The following is a 24,512-nucleotide window of genomic DNA, read 5'->3' as shown; positions in this document are numbered from 1 at the left end:
TCAAGAAATGCTTGATCATATAAATTGAAAGTTTAAAGACATTTGTAAGCATTTTAACTTACATTTACATAATGATCTGTTAATCATTATCTAATGGCTGTTGAGCATAAGAGACCTTTCAAAAACATTGTATATAATGTATACATTTGTATAACGACAGTTAATATTTAATCCATTAATTATTCTCCTTTTACTTAATGTAAAATCTGTTTAAATGTTTCAATTTAAATTTCAGAAATGAAGACATTTTTTCACAGTGTTTGCGATAAATGGTGTTTACTTTGCCAGCGTGTAGAAACTGATCATAGACCAGCAGTAATGAATAGCATTATCCCTATAAGCAGTTACCAGAATATCTCTATTCACATAAACACGTCATATTTGTGGCCAGGGAACAGCTAAACTTTCCCCATCATTACACACTCTTTCTATGCAGTAAATCGTGGCCCGACCAAGAGACAGGACCTAATAGGTGGACCGCCACTGTCCTGAGGTTTCTGGAAAAGCAATCCATAAACATTAGTCCACATTAGCCGTGTATGGATCTGCCTAACTGCAGGGGATTCGAACGTGATGTAGCGTAACATACACAGGCATGACAAATGAAGTCCAGCCAACAAAATCAAAATACACTAAATGTTTCATTTAGCCAAATGCATGACACTCCAATGACATAGTTTCATTCAGATAACAATCCATAAAAGACAATATGTTTAACCAGCAACGTGCATATTGCCTCTTAATGGAAAAGTTCATTTCTGACCCTGGTTTGAAGGAACTCTCAGGAAAGTCTTTTTCTGAAAATCCATCAGAATGATTCTGCATGGAGAGAAAATTCACACAGAGAAGGTTAACGCCGGACTATTAACATTTTAAAGCTGACACATCCGGGGTGCTGGGGCAAAATGCTAATGCATCTGGAGAGGAGGAGTGAGAGAGAGGAATTAACAATGAATTTCTGCACAGTCATATACTGACCTTATACATGCTGTGATGTCAATCCCATGGATGATCTACTGAACTAGCCTGTTCAATTATAAACGCTGTGAGTTTGGTATTAAAGTCCCAGTGAACCAGAAGTTGCAACTGATCTTATTTCAGTGCTGTGACGTATTTCCAAGTGAAACGGTATATTAAATAGAGGGCAGGGTTTCACTTCAGCGCTCCTCCTCTCCATCTCACGCTCATAGCAGACTAACGGTTGGAGGGGAGTGGTTAAGGATATTCAAAACCAAGCCGTCGCATAGTCGTCATCGGAAAGGGTACGCCATTCAAGACCGGAAGTTACTTTTCAGATTTTGATTAAAGATTACCACGGCAAATAATTTTTTTATGTGTATTAACTTGCACAGATTAATTGTTCACCCTAAGACCTGTAATGTGGGCTAACAAAGTAAATAAGATCGATTTTGATTTCATGAGGACTTTAAGCTCAAGGATGTGAAAACGAACTGCTCAGGCAAGGCTATTGAAATGTGTCTGAAAAATAAGTGCAAAACGTGTTTACATGCTTGTGAAATGTTGAGTTTGCCTGTGTGTGGAGGACTCGTATTGCTTAAAGCGCTGTCAGTCCTTCCCATAAGTGGCATATTTGCTTGGCACATCATATATCTGACGCCTGGTGGGAGTTAATTTGCTCCCTTGTTTTCACATTTTCGCTCTTGCCATCAGCACAGCGCCTGCATGTCACTGACCCGCTGGCCTTGTGTTCTTGCTTCTCATCTGCTTATGGCATCTCTACTCTCAGCTGAAGTTAAACACAATGTAGAAACCAAGGCCACATATGTAACACATGTGAATGTCTTTACTGATAATGAAAGTTGTGATTAAGAAAACCTATGGAAGTGACTGTATAGTGTGGTTTTGTTCTCAATATTCTATTCTCAAGGGTGGTTTTAGTACTGTAGAGACCAAACTATTTGTTTTAATTTAAGATTAAGGGTCGGTTCACTTGCTTCATTTGTTTTAACACTAAACCTAATGATACCGAACCTAAAGGCATAGGGATATGTTGACATAGGGATATGTATATTTTGTGAAGGAACTTACCAAACATCCAAATCAAGGCTGTGTGCGGTTAAATGTGCTTGTTGTATGTGCGTAGCTTCATATGACGGTATTTTGACAAGCTGAGAACTCACAAAGAGCTTATAAAGTGTGTAAAGGAGTCAAAACAGCATCAAGAATCCCTCCATCACACACACAAACCAAGATCTGCTGCGATGTGACGGGCAACATCATGACTGTGATGAGAAAAAACAGGTGTGCTTGAGCATTGTCATTTTTAGGGTCGCATCTTGCGACATCATGTCCCATTTTTGGTTTGTTTACCTGTCTTTTGGTCCGTGTTGCGTTCATATTTCATTTGAATCGCATCAGTTTGTTTTCAGCATCTCGGGTCGCTTGTTTGGTGCGCTCCAGGGTTCAGATGGCAGCGTTCACACTTATTCATATGAACCGCACTAACAGAGCAATCGCACCATGGATTTGTTTTAAAATTGGCGTGAAACGGAAGTTGAGATTGTCTTTTTGTAGGGCGGGGCTTTATTTCGTCCTTCGGGAATTGATTGGATCGTTGGAAGTTGGGAGTTGCTAACAAAATGGAGGCAGATTTGAATGCCAGTTTGCACTCAGTTGTGGAGAAAAACTCGATCTATCTCTTAAATTAATGTATTTTCTCTCTAAAACTTTTCTACATATGTTACTGAGCATATTTCCTCACTTTTCGCTGGTTTATGCTACCGATTTCACTCATTTTAAGCCTTTTATGACTTTATTTCTGTAAAACTTTTTTCTCAGCTCTCCCTTATAGGGGGGCGTGCCGTAAGTGCGTTCACACACACTGCATTCCTACATGCGAGCCGTCACGAAAAGCTGATCGTCCGACTATATTGAGTATTTTTTTACATAAAAAAGCTTTTATTTCTCATATATTTCTCTCTTTTTGGCTCAAGTCCTTCCTGAAGAAGGTATTGTCTACATCGAGAAAAATGCACCTAACCACCATATTGCTACAATCAGTGACAGATTTCTGAGAGGCGGTGCAGAAACGAGACAGGGGGCGATAACCCCGCCCTCACGCCATAGCACATGACCGGGAGAGAAGAGAAGTCGTTTCGATGGGGGAAGGAAAGTTAACGTATTTGATTAAAGATTATAAGGGTAAATTAATTTTTTTAATTAATGAAGTGCACAGATAAATCAGTTATAGTAAACACTACAATATTAAATATAAAAATAAGAATTGTAAAATTTTATTTCATGCCGACTTCAATCCAACCAAACATGCCAAGTGTGAACACACTCTTAAAGGAATCTTAGAGATTAATCCACATGATGAAAATTCTGTCAAATAGTCAATATAATAATAGTGAATGTGGCTGTCAACCTCCAGAATGTAAGATAAAATAATAATAAAACAAAAAAACACCATCATGTCCCATAAAAGTGATCCATACGATGTCCAAATCATACAATAGCTTTGTGTAAGGAGTCAGATAATGAGAGAAGTAGCGATGTCAGTTAATGAAAGATTCATTCTTCATCTCTTCAGTGAATCAGTTGATCCAGTTCACAAGTTCAGTGATCCATCCGTTCATAGTGGTTCACTGGATGGCAGTGTTATCAGTGAATAATGACTTGAAGGGGTCCTATAATGCCCCTTTTTACAAGATGTAAAATACGTCTCTGATGAGTGTGTATGTGAAGTTTTAGCTCAAAACACCCCACAGATTATTTTTTTTGGCATGTTAAAATTGTCACTTTTTGAGGGTGAGCAAAAACGCACTGTTTTTGTGTCACTTTAAATGCAAATGAGCTGATTCCACCCACTTTCTAGAAGAGGGCGGAGCTTCAAGAGCTCATGTTAGCATACCCGATAACCTCACGCACACACACACTGAAAATGTCAGAAACCGGTCAGCCTTTTATGTTCAAACCAGAGTCGGACAATGATGGAGAGACTCGAGAAGAAGAGACAACATGTAGAATGAGACAGGACGTTTCTGAATGGATAGTTGATGAATTCATGAGTTAACGATCTTCATTGATTAGCATATTCTGTCATGATAATCTATAAAGCGCTGGTGAGTGAACTGTTGTGAGATGAGCCAATATCTGCTGATGAAGAGAGAACAGGGATAGTTTAGTTTAATTACGGTTATAACTTATCTTGCTTTATGACATGCTATTGCATTTGTGTTCGTACTGTATTGTAATAAATGTGAAAGACGGACGACAGCTTGAGCGACGTAAATTTTAGGGTTTGTGATGTCACTAACCCGTGAAGAAGCTTGTTGTAGTCCCAGCGGTTTGCTTTAGTTTTTAAAAAGTGATTTCTGTAAAAGAAAATATCTCCCTTTGCTTTGAACTTTGAGCGTCGTAACTTTGCAGATGTTGTTTATGCTCAAACAGCAACATTACACACTAACTAAAGTTTAAAAAGTCAAATCATAATCAACCATCCCTTTAACTCTTTCCCCGCGATTTACAGAAATGTCCGGCTTTCCGTGTTTTCACTGTTATAGGGGGACGCTATTACACATCTTCTGAAAGAGTACAGAATCTCCTTATCAAAACACAGGCGAAGAAGAAGCAGAGACAAGCGATAACATATGTAATCATATGCACATGTAAAATAACATTAAACAGCATCTAAATCAAAACTGCCTAATGTTACTAAATGAAAGGTCGACCCAGGACGAGCTCTAGGACTGTGAAGCTTTGGGGTGTTGATGGACTCCATCTGTGTTTTGATCATCGCTCTGAATCTGATCCAGATGTAGTCTTTGACAAAAAAGCTTTTTTCTCAACGCTTTGCTCAAAATTTTACTTTTTTATGAAACTTACCCACATTCAAGTGTTGATAAAAAATAAGTTAAATTTCGATCGCATCACCTAAAGCTAACGTTGTCAGAATATAGCCACTAGTCATTTGGACTACAGTTCTGATGCTTATATGATAATGTTATGCATACTTTCTGTAATTGTGTTAAAAAGAGTAACAGTTCAAGTCATTTCCTTTAATGTTCGATGGAAGAAAAGTGTGTGTTTTCACCAGAGTACAAAAGCCATACATTACTACTTTGCTTGTTCAAATCCTCCTATTGGGACATCTCGAAATAGGAAGGTGGTTGCTGATGTCAGCATGTTGTAGAAGAGTGCAATTAAATATAGGACGGCTTTATCTGACCCCACTGCAGCACTGAGGGAGTGGGCAGGGTTAAAGTTATGATAATTCCCTGCGCGAAAATACAGCTCCATCCCTCATTAAAACTCATGTAACAGCCTCAGAAGCGGAGATCATTTCCCAATATCCTGGTGCTACATAAGCAATGTGCCATAAATTCGGGGTCTTCTCCTCCTGGTACTGTACGACCGCGGCAGCATTACATCTCTGAGTCAGACAGCAGCTGCTATTTATAAGCTCAACTGGCTGAGCTTGTAACTTCTGTTCTGCTGGCCTGGATTTACAGCTCTTTGGAGTATTTTCTCTGAATCTGCAGCTGTTAGAAGTCGGTAAAGCTGCTCCGCTGTAGGTTCCCACTGTAACCGGCTATAAACAGCACATCCCATAATTCAGCTGGAGTGACACCATAATTAGCCTTATCAGACTTTAGGAGATATTGTCCCTTTGTCAAATGTCACACTTTTGAATACATTTGGGGTTGAGTAAATATTTCAGTGGTGAGGTGATTTTTGACTATAAATATTGGGTAACACTTTAAAATAACTGCATGCTATAAATCATTAATTAAAGGGATAGTTCACCCAAAGATGAAAATTAGCCCATGATTTACCCTCAAGTCATCCTAGGTATGTATGACATTCTTCTTTCAGACGAATACAATCAGAGTTATATTAAAAATGTCCTGGCTCTTCCTATAATGGCAATGAATAGTTGTGTTTGTGTTTGTGTTTTGAAGTCCATAAAAGTGCATCTATTTATGCATTTATGATGGATGGATGCACTTTTATGATGAATAGATGCACTTTTATGATGGATAGATGCACTTTTATGATGGATGGATGCATTTTTATGATGGATAGATGCACTTTTATGATGGATGGATGCATTTTTATGATGGATAGATGCACTTTTATGATGGATGGATGCACTTTTATAATGGATAGATGCACTTTTATGATTATAGATGGACTTTTATGATGGATAGATGCACTTTTATAATGATAGATGGACTTTTATGATGGATAGATGCACTTTTGTGATGGATAGATGCACTTTTATGATGATAGATGGACTTTTATGATGGATAGATGCACTTTTATGATGATAGATGCACTTTTGAGATGGATAGATGCACTTTTAGATTAGATTCAACTTTATTGTCATTACACAAGTACAAGTACAAGGCAACGAAATGCAGTTTAGGTCTAACCAGAAGTGCAATAGCAGCAAGTGCAGGATATACAACGTTTGCATAAGTGCAGGACATGGATATGTACTGAATATATATAAATATATCTATAAATAGAGAGATGGTTATTACTATAAACAGAATTTACAGGTGAATATGTACAGTGAATAATATACAGATGGTTATTACTATAAACAGAATTTACAGGTGGATATGTACTATGAATATAATATAATATACAGATGGCAGATTTTATTTTACAGATTTTATGATGATAGATGCACTTTTATGATGGATAGATGCACTTTTGTGATGGATAGATGCACTTTTATGATGATAGATTCACTTTTATGATGGATAGATGCACTTTTATGATGGATATATGCACTTTTATGATGGATAGATGCACTTTTATGATGGATAGATGCACTTTTGTGATGGATAGATGCACTTTTATGATGATAGATTCACTTTTATGATGGATAGATGCACTTTTATGATGATAGATGCACTTTTATGATGATAGATGGACTTTTATGATGGATAGATGCACTTTTATGATGGATATATGCACTTTTATGATGATAGATTCACTTTTATGATGGATAGATGCACTTTTATAATGATAGATGGACTTTTATGATGGATTGATGCACTTTTATAATGGATAGATGCACTTTTAAAGACGACACAACCACTCACTGCCATTATAAAGCTTGGAAGAGCCAGGACTTTTTTAATATAACTCAGATTGTATTCGTCTGAAAGTAGAATGTCATATACACCTAGGATGACTTGAGGGCGAGTAAATCATGGGCTAATTTAAACTTTTGGGTGAACAATCCCTTTAAGCACTAGTAAATAGTTAATTAGTCATTTATAAAGCATTAATAGACATTACAGCTATAAATGCTTTATTCTTGATTTATAAGCATATCTATAATGCGTTTAATAATTGCATTTTCATACTTTATTAATGATCAATTTATAATTTCTAAATTACATTATTTACAAACCAGTTGTCAGTGGTTCATAAGATCATTTAGAAATTGTAAGTACATGATTAATAAACTATTTAAATGTACGTTTATGCATCTTATTATTTAGTCATAGAAATAGTTACTCAGGGTGTATTCTTACTGTAAGTCATGATTAATTCAGGTAGGTATAAAACATTTAGTAACTATTTTTGTGAGCTCATCCAAAGTGAGGAATATTTAAGCCTAATATTTAAGATTATATTTAATGTATATAATGAATAATATATTTCCTTTTAGGTTGATTGTATTAATTTGGAGGATATGTTATAATTAAAAACAACTGTTTTAATGAATAATATATTATACATCTAAATATATATATTTGGAATCTTTTAAATTAGCTGTGAAATGTACAGTATTATGTGGCAAGCCATAATTTATATAAATGTCAAAATTGCCTTTTGTTTGAGCTAAATATATGGCACAACTGTGTGGTTATTTCCAGCATTATTTCTTTCACATTTGGCAACCAATAATTTGTACGTTCACCAGCACTGCATATGAAAATCCTAATGGTTGAGAAGAATAGGCTGCTTAATTGCATATATTTAGTAGACGCTTGAGGAGGACGATGATTCTAACAATACAGAAAACACAGGTTTTCTCTGCTCCCCTGGACCTTCTTGCTCTTCAAGTGATAATCAAACAGCCATTAAATGAGAAGTGATTTCGCAAGAAATATCACAATCTATCCTCAACATATTTTTCCTCTTCCTTCACAGGCACTTGGGTGACATTTGGAGGGCAGATTTCAGATGAAGTAAGTGAGAATTGTTCTGTTTTCTTTGCTGACATTTACCTGAAGCAATGAAAGTATGAAACTATTACAATCCGAGCAAAGTGAAAATAACAGCGAGAGTGACAAGAAAAGCCTGCAGATGGAAAATACTCTGTGTATGAGAGCACACATGATGCAAAAGACCCTGACATTTTGTTCGAGAAGTTGTGTAAAACATACAAGCGCACAGACGCAGATGTCATGGAAGGGACAGCCGTGTCAACCTAGAGGACAAGTGGGGATGATAATTTGTTTCTGAGGGCATGTGAGTTTATATAAAACATCCTTCTGCCTCACTGGAAGGGTTCAAATGTCCTCAGTCTCTGCGGTCAAACAGCCCATTCCGTTCTATGCCGGTTGTCAAGAGATTGAGCATGAAATGTTGGAATCGTCACCCCGTCCTAAACACGCGCACACACACAGTTTTTCGGCAGCGGAATGACTCAGCGTCCTGTCGATCTGTCCGAACTCCCAGCGCAGAGTGACAGGGCAGTTTGTTTCTCTGCTGTCGTAAGGGATTTGCTTTCTCTGAGGCGTTGGGGTGTCAGAGGGCAACGTCTGAATCAGGACTTTATGTTCGCACTTTGTGTGAGTAACATCTCGGAGTGTGTGGAAGTAGTAGGAGGAGGATTAAAGGAAGTGTTAAGAGGCTTCTGTTAGATGAACTAGAGTTGACGTTGTATGAAATGTGAGTCTACAGAGTGTGAAAGTTGCTCTTCTCTCAGTTCCTCGCGATCAGATGATTATATTTAGCTTAATTTGATTACCTCGAACTGAAAATAATGCCACAGATCATCCAAAACATTACTTTGTGGCAGGAGTTTGAATAGGTGAAATGTGGCTTGAAAGTCGTGGCATTTAGGTAGTACTTCAACATAATGAATTTAGTACATGTATGAATTTTTTTAAATTTGCATATACACTCACCTTAAGGATTAGGAACACCTGTTCAATTTCTCATTAATGCAATTATCTAATCAACCAATCACATGGCAGTTTCTTCAATGCATTTAGGGGTGTGGTCCTGGTCAAGTCAATGTCCTGAACTCCAAACTGAATGTCAGAATGGGAAAGAAAGGTGATTTAAGCAATTTTGAGCGTGGCATAGTTGTTGGTGCCAGACGGGCCGGTCTGAGTATTTCACAATCTGCTCAGTTACTGGGATTTTCACGCACAACCATTTCTAGGGTTTACAAAGAATGGTGTGAAAAGGGAAAAACATCCAGTATGCGGCAGTCCTGTGGGCGAAAATGCCTTGTTGATGCTAGAGGTCAGAGGAGAATGGGCCGACTGATTCAAGCTGATAGAAGAGCAACTTTGACTGAAATAACCACTCGTTACAACCGAGGTCTGCAGCAAAGCATTTGTGAAGCCACAACACACACAACCTTGAGGCGGATGGGCTACAACAGCAGAAGACCCCACCGGGTACCACTCATCTCCACTACAATGAGGAAAAAGAGGCTACAATTTGCACAAGTTCACCAAAATTGGACAGTTGAAGACTGGAAAAATGTTGCCTGGTCTGATGAGTCTCGATTTCTGTTGAGACATTCAGATGGCAGAGTCAGAATTTGGCGTAAACAGAATGAGAACATGGATCCATCATGCCTTGCTACCACTGTGCAGGCTGCTGGTGGTGGTGTAATGGTGTGGGGGATGTTTTCTTGGCACAATTTAGGCCCTTTAGTGCCAATTGGGCATCGTTTAAATGCCATGGCCTACCTGAGCATTGTTTCTGACCATGTCCATCCCTTTATGACCACCATGTCCACATCCTCTGATGGTTACTTCCAGCAGGATAATGCACCGTCACAAAGCTCCAATCATTTCAAATTGGTTTCTTGAACATGACAATGAGTTCACTGGACTAAAATGGCCCCCACAGTCACCAGATCTCAAACCAATAGAGCATCTTTGGGATGTGGTGGAACGGGAGCTTCGTGCCCTGGATGTGCATCCCACAAATCTCCATCAACTGCAAGATGCTCTCCTATCAATATGGGCCAACATTTCTAAAGAATGCTTTCAGCAGCTTGTTGAATCAATGCCACGTAGAATTAAGGCAGTTCTGAAGGCGAAAGGGGGTCAAACACAGCATTAGTATGTGTTCCTAATAATCCTTTAGGTGAGTGTATTAATATATTTATTGGTTCTTAGAATAGAATCAATGACCCCTTTAAACTCTTAAAGATTCAATGCAGTTTTGCAATTCTGAGAAGGGGTTAATTTTGGTTATACTGTATTGAATAATCCAGTCCTTTGGGACAGTTTGATCATTTGAGAGTCACGCCTGTTATTTTTGGTTGTCAGTCCCAAACATTGACTGTGTAAACATAACCATTGACTTATTGCCACCTATAAGAGCAACATCACTTCACAATCATTTCACTTTCCTCCTCCATGAAACCTTTTGGCATTTCCCCATAGCTCACTTCCTCTCTCTCTCTTTCTGCTGAGACTCACCTTCTTGGCTGAGTTGCTCTTTATTGATGAGCTTGGAGATTTGTTGAGCTTGACAGAAAAAGTTAAATCACTGTGTCCTGTAAGAAAACTTTGAGCTAAGAATATCACAAGCCTTAAAAGACAGCCAGCCAAATCCATTTACATTAGCGCTCTCAAATGTTATATCAACATGTCCACGGATGATTGAATATCTAAAGCCGCATACGCTCCTATCTTCTGTGCTCCTCAAAATGCTTTCATTCCCTTATCCAATGGTCTGCTTTTGCCTTATTTTTATGCTGATTCATTGATGTGATTTAGGCCTGAGGGAGAGCATGAGAGACTCAAATAATCCCCCACATACACCCATACAGAGATTCACACAAACTCAATCACCTGCAAACACACTCTCACCCTGCAGATTCACAACAAAACACACTGATGGAAATGAATGAATGCGACCGACATGCTCTGACTGAATCATCTACAGGATTTCTTTAATTGTTTAAACACAGTCACACCTGAACGGCTTCTCCAAGTGACACAAAAGTTTTGAAAAGGCCATGTCAAGCTCTTTTTAATATTCTTATATGTGGAATGATTGGTCTGGTCTTGATGAAATTTGCAATAGCACCAAACATTTTCTAAGGTAAATATGGACTGGAAAACAGTAATAGTACTTTTTTATAAAGTATTATGATCCCTTAGCGAGGGACCCCCTTCAATCGATAAAATAAATACATTTCCATATACAAATACCCATTTAAACTGGGAGAAAAAATTGTGATTATTATAAATACATACATACACAAATATATATATATATATATATATATAATGAGACATTTTTATTCAGAGTTATAAATATATATACAAATACATATATAAATATTTTATATATTTTTTTTTTCATTTTACTTATACGTTTTAAAACTATAATAATTTTAAACTTAAAATAAAAAAACATAAAATATTTTATTTATATAATGAATATAGAATTATGAATACATATTTATATAATAAACATAGAGACTCACTGATTATAAGATTTTTTGAAATTTTAAGTGAAAATAAATGTCAATAAAAATCATAATACACTTACTGTGACAGGTTGACACTTCTTTCTCTAATTGTGTGTTTGTGTGTGTGCGCGTGTGTCTGTATGTGTGTGTGTGTGTGTGTGTGTGTGCGCGTCTGTGTGTGTGCACGTCTGTGTGTGTGCACGTCTGTGTGTGTGCGCGTCTGTGTGTGTGTGCGTCTGTGTGTGTGTGTGTGTGTCTGTGTGTGTGCGTCTGTGTGTGCTTGTGTGTGTGTGCGTGTGTGCTTGTATGTGCGTGTGCGTCTGTGTGTGTGCGCTTGTGCGTGTGTGTATGTCTGTGTGTGCGCCTCTGTGTGTGTGCATGTGTGTGTGTGCATATGTGTCTGTGTGTGCGTCTGTGTGTGTGTGTGCGTCTGTGTGTGTGTGTGTGTGTGTGTGTGTGTGTGTGTGTGTGTGCGCGTCTGTGCGTCTGTGCGTGTGTGCGTCTGTGCGTGTGTGTGCGTGTGTGTGTGTGCGTGTGTGTATGCGTGCATGTGTGTATGCGTGCGTGCGCATGTGTGTCTTTCAGGTGGCGGAGCAGCTGATGACTATCGCGTATGAGAGTGGGGTGAACCTTTTTGACACCGCAGAGGTGTATGCTGCTGGAAAGTGAGTATGACTCAGCATCAACAAGATTACCCATAATTCACTTTACTCCATGAGTCATTATTAACATCTCTGTCTTTTACAGAGCTGAAGTCATACTGGGAAACATCATCAGAAAGAAGGGCTGGAGGTACGGTTGATTTGTGTGTATGTCAAGCGCTTGTGTGTAGCTGTAAAACAAGATAAAGGAGGCTAGTGGAACTGGAGCTTTGTAGTTGAAGTTGAAGTGTACCTGCTGGTCACGTCTCATTACTCACACATACTTCTGAAGAGGACTTTGATCTCTAGGATGCTGCTCAGTTTCACTTAATCGGTACCAGCAGGCGAGAGCATCTAGGTGAGGGTTGTTGCCATGGCAACCGACTATGATCACCACGACTTCAATGACTTTTGCTGACTTTGGAAAATGAATGATTTGTCACTTTTAGTGAGATTAATTATTTGCCGCAAGATTCATAGCACTTTCCACATTAGCTGTGTAGTGATGGAACGTTATTACCGATGAAAAGATGAAAACTTTGCATAATGCTACACTTAATACTGATAACTGTATGCAGTTTGTTTCCTAAGATTTAGGGGGAGCAGTGCAAAAAGTTTGGTGTCAGTACATTTTCTTTTTCGATTACATTCCTAGTAGACAGTTGAATATAATTTTCAGAGAAGTCCAGTACTAATGTTACTGCCACTTGGCGGCAAGAACAATCCTCCGTAGGCCAGACCGTCCCATTCAACAACACTCAGTCTGACCTTCGCGACCTTCGAAGGATGCAGCCTCTGAATCGGAACACAGCTATTGACCACGGGTGCGTCTCAATCAGCTCGCTCAGTAGTCGGGCACTGATCAGGGAGTCGGCCATTTTAAGAGCTGCGTCAATCGCAGAATCCTCCCTCCCTCCCTCCCTCCCTCCCTCCCTCCCTACCTCCCTATCTACCTCCCTACCTCTCTACCTCCCTACCTACCTCCCTACCTCTCTACTTCCCTACCTACCTCCCTACCTCCATCCCTACCTACCTCCCTACCTCCATCCCTACCTACCTCCCTACCTCCCTCCCTACCTACCTCCCTATCTACCTACCTCCCTCCCTCCCTCCCTACCTCCCTACCTCTCTACCTCCCTACCTACCTCCCTCCCTACCTACCTCCCTATCTACCTACCTCCCTCCCTCCCTACCTCTCTACCTCCCTACCTCCCTCCTTACCTCCCTATCTACCTCCCTACCTCTCTACCTCCCTCCCTCCCTCCCTACCTACCTCCCTCCCTCCCTCCCTACCTCCCTACCTCCCTACCTCTCTACCTCCCTACCTACCTCTCTACCTCCCTACCTACCTCTCTACCTCCCTCCCTCCCTACCTACCTCCCTCCCTCCCTACCTCCCTACCTCTCTACCTCCCTACCTACCTCTCTACCTCCCTCCCTCCCTACCTCCCTCCCTACCTACCTCTCTACCTCCCTCCCTCCCTACCTCCCTACTGCCCTCCCTACCTCCCTCCCTACCTCCCTCCCTACATCCCTCCCTCCCTACCTCCCTCCCTCCCTCCCTACTTACCTCCCTACCTCCCTACCGCCCTCCCTCCATCCCTCCCTACCTCCCTCCCTCCATCCCTCCCTCCCTACCTCCCTACCGCCCTCCCTCCATCCCTCCCTACCTCCCTCCCTCCTTACCTCCCTACCTCCCTCCCAACCTCCCTCCATCTCTACCTACCTCCCTCCATCCCTCCCTACCTCCCTCCCTCCCTACTTACCTCCCTACCTCCCTACCACCCTCCCTCCATCCCTCCCTACCGCCCTCCCTCCATCCCTCCCTCCCTACCTCCCTCCCTCCCTCCCTCCCTCCCTCCCTCCCTACTTACCTCCCTACCGCCCTCCCTCCATCCCTCCCTACCTCCCTCCCTCCTTACCTCCCTCCCTCCCTCCCTCCATCCTTCCCTACCTCCCTCCCTCCCTACTTACCTCCCTACCGCCCTCCCTCCATCCCTCCCTACCTCCCTCCCTCCCTCCTTACCTCCCTCCATCCCTCCCTCCCTCCCTCCATCCCTCCCTACCTCTCTACCTACCTACCTTCCTACCTCCCTCCCTCTACTAATTTAATGTTATTTAATCTTCACAGATCCAAGGTCTGTATTACATTATCATGCTGTTATGTTAATAAATGTACTCGTCCCAGTACTCGTCGCAGTGAACATACATGCACAGCATCAGCCAGTGTCTGAATATCCATGACCTCCAATTAAAATTCATGAGCACAGCTGCACATCTGGACTGATCTTGTCTGTAAATGTTTAATGGATGTACGTTAAAGATGAAGTGATCCACAGTTTTAATGAACAGAGGCCGTACACTGTGGATCTAGTGGCCTCTCTTCTGTCTTTCATTAGTTTACTTTCCTACTCAGCCTTTCATATCTTTCAGTTCATTCTTTCTCCCATATTCTAATTCCTGCCTCATTCCTCAAATTTCTCCCTTTCCTTTCATCTCACTCCTTCTTCCATAGAGACGCTGGTGTGAAGTTCATGTGTTTTTACGTTTTCACACCAGCTGTTTGTTTTGCTACACAGTGACAATTGGGTGTTAAATGCAAAGTTGTTGAGTTCACTTAACATTAATAATACGACACTGCTGAATGTGTTACATTTCACAGCCCCAGCTTTCGTCTTTAAAGTGTATCTTAATTATTTTGTAAGGCCATAATTTAGAGCTCTCAGTTTTTGTGAGTCGTGAATGTAGGACACAGCACAGTGAGAGTTCACAGCAGTGAAACCTCATTTACACTATTTACAAAAGCAGAGGGACTCTAAGAGACCTGCAGATTATTGCCCGAACAGCTACAGGCGTATCATCACAGAGCAACGGCATCACTATCTCTGCAGTTCTTCCTCATCTGTCTACTTCCTGTTTGATGAAGTCATGAGACCAATAGCTGATCAACATAGATAGAAGAAGCCACTTCAGTCAATTTCAGTCAAACTAAAACTATAATTTGTCTTTTTAAAATGTAAACTAAACAGTTTAGTCCGATTTTTGCTAATAGATCTAGATGCTTAAGCAATTGTAGCATGGCTCCATCCAGCATTTATACATGTTAATCAGGCTCCAATCGGTAAGCCCCCCCCCCCCCCCCCTTAGTTACTGTTGCTAACTCGGACAAATAAACAGAGTAGACTATAATACCCATCAAAATAGAAGTCCCTCCTTAGTAAGACAGATAATGCAGACCTTAAACATATCTAAACTCACAGAAATGTATGTGTTTTTGACCAACACTGTTAACGTTACATGTCGTAAGAACAGTTATTTTGGTTAGACTGTTAGCAGGGACTCACTAACTTTAATCGTAACTTAATGAGAGTATAACAACCATAGAATCCTCTCAGGACACCTGGAATCTGTGTTAAAGTACCACAGGCACATCGTTTTTGTAGCATAAACACCATCAAACCGATGAGAGCTTCAGATTTTCCATTGTTTCTCTATAGCGCTGAAACCTAAAGATGTCCGAGTTCCGGTCCCAGCGCAACTAATACTCAACTGCCATTGGCTCATTTGTGTTCGAGGGGAGGGGCTTACAGATAGGCCAATTGGCATCAGTGCATTTCATCTTTCCAAAATTTGCATAATTAATGTCTTAAACACTGCCGTTCAAAAGTTTGGACATTTACACTGCAAAAAATGCTCTTCTTACTTAGTAATTTTGTCTTGTTTCTAGTCTAAATATCTAAAAATTCTTAAATCAAGATACATTTACTAGATAAGTCTTATTATAAATTACATAAGATACTTTTTCCTGTTTTCTGGGGGAAAAAATTTAAATGAAGTGAGTTTTTGCTTAAAACAAGCTAAATGATCTGCCAAGGGGGTGAGAAAAATCTTGTTTCTTGTATCCCAAACAGAAATAAGATTATTTTTCTCACCCATTGGCAGATCATTTAGCTTGTTTTAAGAAAAAATATCTTCTTATATTTATATTGTCATTTTACATTTATATACTTATTTTACATATACTTATATTGTAATTTTTCTTATCTAGTAAATGTATCTTGATTTAAGAATTTTTAGATATTTGGACTGGAAACAAGAAAAAAATACTAAATAAGAAAAGCTTTTTTGGCAGTGTATTTGATCAATAATACGGTAAAAACAGTCAAATTGTGACCATTTAAAATAGCCAGGGCTCCTGACAACAACAACAAAAAATCAATTAAAGAGCCATTTGCTCCTAAAAATGGGAGCCAAATATAATAAACGTGTTTTAATAAGTGAAGTTCATAAACGTATTTGAGAGAAGAGCGAACCCATCTAATTTTCCAATCAACAGCCAGAGTATAAGCAGCTGCTAACCTCTCCTCCGTCTCAGCTGTTCCAGCATCCCACCACCTCCTCAAACTCCACCTTTATCTTGGTACCTTGTCCTACATAATCTCATCCTATATTTAGTCACTGTGGGGGTATATCAGCCCCTCATGAGTGGACAGCAAGCCAAATAAGTTTAACCTAATATCTTAAAGGAACACGGCACTATTTTTTTTTAATTTAGTTTTATCGTTTTCGAAACCATTCAGCCGATCTCTGGGTCCAGCGGTAGCACTTTTAGCATAGCTTAGCACAGATCATTGAATCGGATTAGACCGTTAGCATTAGACCGTGACAACCTGCTTGCCATGAGATGATTCAGAAGATATTTACTTTGGTGCAGATCCTGAACCGTATCTATTTGAACCGGAATACACTGAAGATTAGGTTGTCACGTTGGTTATGTTGACGGAAGTTAGCCTATTTTCAGGCGCTGTGTAATATCATTGCGCCGCTGCACTTATGGTACAGCAGCAAAGTTCCTTGATTATTACGCAGGAATGAGAGTATAGTTCCAAGCCATTCATTTTCCGTCGGTCTTAGTACACGATGTAACTACAGAAGAGTCAAGTTTTAAATAGGAAAATGATCGAAACTCTTTGGTCATTTTTGAGCGAGATGCTAATGGAGTGACACGTGCACAATATCCATCCCGACAGGTCTAAAATATAAACAATAGGCTAGTGAATCAGACAAAAACACGTTTTAGAAGAAGAATTGATGTTTTGACACATTATTTAAACGTTTCAACCATTTTTGTGGAAACCATGATACATATTTTTTTAGGATTCTAAAAAACAGTTTAAATGTCTTTACTGTCACTTTTGATCAATTTAATCCATCCATGCTGAACTTTTGAATGGTAGTGTACCAGGACAGAAAGATGAAAACTTGAAACTTTGCTTATACCTGCACAATTAAACATACTTACTGTTGGTTTCATTGATTTAACCCTCTGGTGCTCTTCGGTCATTTCTGACCGGAAAAAGTTTTGAAATTTTAAAAACCACAGCTTCATCGGAATGATATGAAACTTGGTGACTTTTCTAGCATTGGGTATATAAACACACAAAAAATTGGGGTCATGATTCGAGCATGCTAATTGGTCGTAAAAAAAACTTTGGTCAAAAATGACCACCATAGGAAATGAATCGAAAATCTGCAAAAACACAAATTCACAGAAAAAAATCTATATTTCTAACAACAATAACAACAAAAAAATCTAAAACTTTATAATAAATAGTCTAAGAGATTTTTTAAATATATATTCCATCAATAAAAAATATAAATCCATTAAAAAAAATAATTAAATGTGTTCAAAAGAGAACTAGGGAATTTTCAAGGCTCTCCATAGAGACATAGGTTGCATAATTTCTTAAATAATTCCAAAAGAGGGCGCTAATCTGCCTTCAAAAAAAAATATTTTGAAGGCCTAGTCTCTATTTTAACCTGAAATACTGCAATAATAAAAAAAATAAAAAAAAATACAAAAATGTGCATAATTTTCAATGGCAAAAATAGACCATAATTATTGCATAAATATTAAAAAATGCCATCAAATCATCTCAAAATACGAAATTAAAAATATATATATTATTGAAGAAAAATAAATTGCACTGGTTTGACTGGGGTGGAGGAAGTTTAATTTTTGGGTGTCCGTGCACTTATGACCAGGAAGACGACCCCTAAACGAAGAGCACCAGAGGGTTAATCTACTTTTCCCTTGAGTTTAGGAACATTTGTGCACATTTGAACTAATTTTCCCACTCTCTTCCCTCCTTTTCTTAAGGCGATCCAGTCTGGTGATTACCACAAAGCTCTACTGGGGTGGAAAGTGAGTAAACTCATTGTGCATGTTTGTCACTTCCTGTCATGAGAACTTTTGTTTCATAACTCTCACGCTGTTGCACATGGTAAAGGGCAGCGCAGTTAACGCTGACATCTGTGAATTCCCACATTTCATAAATGCAATTGTTCAGAGCGAGCGCTGACCCAGCGTTTTCTCTCTGAGGAAGTGTTCTGGGAGTAAAGCGAGCAGACGTGCAGCTGCGGAGCTCGATAAGACCAGAAAAGGCCTGTCCCATTTCCCCACAAATCCTCTCTCATGAATAATAATTAGCATTTGAATATGTCAGGGTTTTATTTGAAGTTGAAAAATTAACATTTGCAAAAGTTTACCAGTTCGGGAGAGGAAAAAGAAGAGGAGGAGGACATGCTCTGATGTACGTGTGTCTCTTTTTTGTGCCACAGAGCTGAGACTGAACGAGGCCTTTCTAGGAAACACATTATTGAAGGTGAAGTGCACTTTCTCTTTCTAAATACTCTCAGTCTGTGATCACAGCTTGTGTGTGTGTGTGTGTGTGTGTGTGTGTGTGTGTGTGTGTGTGTGTGTGTGTGTGTGTGTGTGTGTGTGTGTGTGTGTGTGTGTGTGTGTGTGTGTTGTTTTACGCTCCTCGCGGGGCATTGATTGAGTGGTTTTAGTGTTAGTGTCGACTGAGGACACTGAATCTTACTTTCTCTCGACTGAATTTCATCTGACACTATCAGGCACCTTGACTGCTATTGTTTTAACATTACAGTATTAACTACTGCCCTGAAAAAACAGTTATGTTGTAATTCATACAGTAGATGCTGTTAGTTACCCTTTGGTGTGATAGTACGAAAATAATACACACCCTGGCCTAGATATTCAGGGTTCTATGGAGGATGAATGATTGGTTGTGTGTGTTGTTCTGCATCGGCCCTTATTTTTCATTCAACACCGGCAAGTTTGGGGCCAGACACCGATTTTAAAAATCATAGATCTCAGGATACACACTGCATTTGGAGCATGTCTGTGAACACACCGGACTGAACACACTTAATTTGTTTCAGTCATTGGTCTGGTCAGGCTGCAAAGCACACACACACACACACACACACACACAAATACAGGTGTCTGGTTCGCTATCTTTGTGGGGACTCTCCATAGATGTAATGGTTTTTATACTGTACAAACCGAATATATATTGTCTCCCCTTACACTGCCCCTGCCCCTAAACCTACCCATCACACTAAACACACTCACTCACTCACACACACACACTCTAACACAAACACCCTACCCCTAAACCTACCCATCACACTAAACACACTCACTCACTCACACACACACACACACACACACACACACACACACGCACACACACACACACACACACACACACACACACACACACACACACACACACACACACACACACACACACACACACACACACACACATGTTTGTTTTTGTGAAATGTGAGGACATTCCATAGGCGTAATGGTTTTTATACCGTACAAACCGTATTTTCTATCCCCTTACACTGCCCCTGCCCCTAAACCTAACCCTCACAGGAGACTGTGCAGTTCACTTTCTGTGAAAAAAAACTTGTTCTGTGTGATTTATAAGCATTTTGAAAAGTGAGGACATGGGGAACGTCCTCATATTTCACCCTCTTTTTGTAATACCTATGTCATACCCATGTCATTATACACATTTGTGTCCTGATATTTCACGAAAACATGCCCACACACACACACACACACACACACACACAATTCAACAGTGGATGTGATTGGATAACTAGTCTAACCACTAGACCAATCACACCGCACTGCAACTCAAATGTTGGTTTAATTCCCTCCCAGGAGTGTCTCACACGATTGCGTTCCCGAACACCAGCATCCGAACGCAAGAGATCATGACCGTATTTATTGCATCTGTGCGTCTGCTGTCATTTATGTTGTGGGAAAAAAGAGCCAAAAGAGTTTCTTCCTTGATTGCAGCGACTTCCATTTTTATTACAGGTATTTTGCGGCAGTTTCCCACAAACTGACAATTTTGTTCTCTTGAACACATGGGATGGAAACACTGCTTTATTTGCAAATGTTTTATGCAATATTCCAATTTTGCACATAAGTTACATTTGCAACTTTGGATGGAAACATAGCTCTCGTTGTGCTACTTTCCACTATATTATTGATCAGTTGCATATCTCTCGCTGTGTCTCAAACTGCTGACAAACACCATCATCTCCTGTCTGTAAAGCTTCATCTGACCTCAGAACGCTGACCCTGTCAGAGTGAGCCTCTAGAGACGGCCACAGGAGGGAATCCAGTCCCAAACTCGCTTCATTACGCTTGACGATCAATCCAGCGCTCTGCCGAATTAAAGACAGAGACACAAAGAGTGAGTGAGCCCTGGGGCCCGGTACAGAATTACTACAGAGCCCACCAGACTCACGCAGCTGAGGGTCCCTCAAGTTTCATCGAGTTTGTCCTGATGTTATGAGGGCTTGAAGTTCTTCATGTAATAAGAGTCGTCAGCAAACTGCGATCTGTCATAGCATGCAACTTTTCAATTAGCACGAACCCGTCTCCCATGCACAGCTAATCACATATTGTTAGGTAAACACTACCAGACTTTTTGAAAAGGAGGACAAACAAACTCTCAAACACACTCACAATACCCGTCTCCTCTTTCAGGTCTCAAGGGCTCTTTGCAGAGAATGCAGCTGGAATATGTGGATGTGGTCTTCGCCAACCGGCCCGATAGCAACACACCGATGGAGGGTGAGTTTGGCAAAAATGTACACTACTGATCACAAGTTTGGGGTCGGTAAGTGTGGCAAGCAGGGCGGCCCGAGAGCTGTGGGAACGGAGCGAGGCCATTGGCGTTACCTGCTCGCCACAGTAAGTATGCAATATGCATTTATTTGATCAAAAGTACAGAAAAAGCAGTAATAATCATGAATATTATTACAATTAAAAATTTTGCAATACGGGTGCACTAATATTCATTAATTCATGCTTAACTAATGCACAGATAATCATGAGTTAATGTATGACTCATGAAGAACTAAACCATTTATTGATTATTACTGCATCAGCAACTAATGAACATTCTATATGATTAATATAGTATTCATTAAAATGTTATTAGTTAAATGTGTCATGTGCCTCAACAAGTAAAGTCATAACATAATGATATTTTTGCAAATCATTAGCCAATGATTAATTAAAGCGGACGACTGGAAGTTGAATTGCATGGCTTTGACCTGTTGTGGTAATTAACGCATTCATTTACATTATTAGTTAACATGTTATTAGGGAATTGATACATGATGTCATATTTAATTAATAGCAATTCATACATTACTTAATCTATTAATAATATAGAATGTTCATTAGTTGCTGATGCAGCAATCATTAATAAATTGTTTAGTTCTTCATGAGTCATACATTAACTTATGAATTATGAATTAATGCATATTAGTGCACCCGTGTTACCATAACTTGTTATTTTCAATTTGAATGTATTTTAATTATTCCTGTAATTGCAAATATGAATTTTCAGCATTCTCCAGTGTCACATGATCCTTTAGAAATCATTTAAATATGATGATTTGCTGCTCAAGAAACATTTCTGATTATTATCAATGTTGAAAACAGCTGTGCTGTTTAATATTTTTATGGAATCTGTGAGACATTTTCCCTAGAATTCTTTGATGAATGGAAAGTTCAAAGCATTTATTAGAAATATAAATGAACTCTATTTATGTAACAAAATAAATGTCTTTACTGTCACTTTTGATCCATTTAATGTATCCTTTTTTATTAAATGTAATAATTTAAAAAAATCGTACTGACCCCAATCTTTTGAACGGCGGTGCGTGAAAATCATTGCATTAATTTGCTTGTTTTGAAGACTTTAGTCGACTTTGGTAGGTTTGGTAATTCATAAAACTTTCCTCTTTAAGGACTATAACTTATACCTTCACCGAAGCACTTTGGGATACTCTCTAGAAAAGTGCTGCAAAGTTAGCAATGACAATACTGCATCAAAAGCCAGAGATGTACAAAAGAATGAGTGTGTCAGAGTCCTGCAGGCACATCCATCTGAGGTCTAAGTGCTCTGAAAAAATGTATTCATGATAACAGGGTTACGATTAAGTGCAGTCCCCGGGGTGCCATTCTGAGTAACCAGACTTCTTACTTCTACCCGAGGTACGCAGTGCAGTCAGCAAGCCACCAAACTGCTGTTAAAACTCTCTGCTGCCCAAAGCTTCAAGTGCAGTCAGCCTGAAAATCGAATCTACTGTTTAATAATGGGCTTTTGGTACAAACCACAGAACAGCGAAGTCTCTTGAACAGTATAAACCAGTTAGAAAATATGAGGCATACAGAGAGAAACAGCTGCACCAAGTATATGCTGCCGATGTAAAATTGAGTGTTTTATTCCCAGAAGAGAAGAAAGATAGTTCTTCCAGCCTCTTTGACCTTCATCCCACGTAAAGAAATTACCAGCTGATTTTCGTTTCTTTCGTTTATCCATCCTATTATCTTCAGACATGCATTATATTGACAAAAGTTTTGGGACGCCTGCCTTTACATGCACATGAACATGCACAAGTGTCATCCCATTCTTAATCCGTAGGGTTTAATATGGAGTCGGCCCACCCTTTGCAGTTATAACAGCTGGGACGGCTTTCCACAAGGTTTAGGAGTGTGTTTATGGGGATTCTTCTAGAAGTGCATTTGTGAGGTCAGGCACTGATGTTGGACGAGAAGGCCTGGCTCTCAGTCTCCGCTCTAATTCATCCCAAAGGTGTTCTATCGGGTTGAGGTCAGGACTCGAGTTCCTCCACACCAAACTCACTCATCCATGTCTTTATGGAGACGCTTTGTGCACTGGTCAGTCATGTTGGGACAGGAAGGGACCGTCCCCAAACTGTTCCCACAAAGTTGGGAGCATGAAATTGTCCAAAATGTCTTGGTGAAGCATTAAGAGTTCCTTTCACTGGAACTAAGGGGCCAAGCCCAACCCCTGAAAAACAACCCCACACCATAATCCCCCCTCCACCAAACTTTACACTCGGCACAATGCAGTCAGGTAAGTCCCGTTCTCCTGGCAACCTCCAAACCCAGACTCGTCCATGGGATTGCCAGACAGAAAAGCGTGATTGGTCACTCCAGAGAATACATCTCCACTGCTCTAGAGTCCAGTGGCGGCGTCCCAAAACTTTTGCCAATATAGAAGAACATATATAGAAGTAGAGAAAGATGGGGAACATGAAAGATAGAAGGAGAATGATTGGCTTCAAAGTATTTTTTCTTCCAAAAGCCAGAAACAGATGTGAATGCATTGCAAGTGCATACTTAATGTGCATTCTTGCTTTACGTGGAAAGAATTGGAAGAAACTAACCCGCCTACAACCCCCTAGTGCTAAAGCGCAACGCATGTAACTGGAATGAGAATGCAGTGTCTTAGGGATTTCATTGAGCATGCATAGCTAGAAGCATTTGTTTCTCATACTTTCAGACAGTTGCAGGCCTTAGAGACAACCATAGAGGGATTCAAGCCAATTTATGATCTCTCAGGATGGCACTAATTAGTATAAAGCATGTTAAAATGCTACTCAAGCTGTATGCTTTTTTTATCCCTTTGCATAAAATGTCTCTACTATCTGGCAGATATCACTGAAACAGGTGTCCTGAGAGATCGCAATGTCTATGTCAAGGGGGTCCAAACTCAGTCCTGAAGGGTCCTGTAGAGTTATCTCTAACTTGCTTCAACACACTTGCCTAGATGTTTCTAATATGCCTTGTACGACTTTGATTAGCTGGTTCAGGTGTGTTTAATTGGGGTTGGAACTAAAGTGTGCTGAGCAGATTTGGACACCCCTGATCTATGTGACCACCCTAAACTCTGTAAATAGCAGGGAAGCACTAGCGTATTCATAAAGTAGCAAAGTTAGTTAAAATGGCTACAATCGCTTGGAGCACCTTTTAGAGCTAGAAAAGGGAGATTGTTA

General features: G+C 39.8%; 1 protein-coding gene across 4 annotated transcripts in view; it reads left to right on the top strand.

Moving 5' to 3' along the window:
• The window catches only part of kcnab1a (potassium voltage-gated channel subfamily A regulatory beta subunit 1a), a gene marked incomplete at both ends in the record, with an annotated part of 179,998 nt that overhangs the window by 139,471 nt on the left and 16,015 nt on the right, over positions 1 to 24,512 (top strand). For 3 of the 4 annotated variants that reach the window (XM_079825788.1, XM_079825789.1, XM_079825790.1), the window contains 6 exons: positions 8,140 to 8,177; positions 12,248 to 12,327; positions 12,410 to 12,454; positions 18,463 to 18,507; positions 18,924 to 18,967; positions 21,184 to 21,270. In XM_079825788.1, the coding sequence (XP_079681914.1) occupies positions 8,140 to 8,177; positions 12,248 to 12,327; positions 12,410 to 12,454; positions 18,463 to 18,507; positions 18,924 to 18,967; positions 21,184 to 21,270 (339 nt within the window). The remainder of the gene's footprint in view (positions 1 to 8,139; positions 8,178 to 12,247; positions 12,328 to 12,409; positions 12,455 to 18,462; positions 18,508 to 18,923; positions 18,968 to 21,183; positions 21,271 to 24,512) is intronic. The other variant, XM_079825791.1, reaches the window with a different exon arrangement.

The sequence above is a fragment of the Gobio gobio genome (genome assembly GCF_949357685.1).
Source record: "Gobio gobio genome assembly, chromosome: 9".
Classification (NCBI taxonomy): Eukaryota; Metazoa; Chordata; class Actinopteri; order Cypriniformes; family Gobionidae; genus Gobio; species Gobio gobio.
Note: the sequence above shows the minus strand (reverse complement) of the source record. Positions and strands in the feature narration are given on the sequence as shown.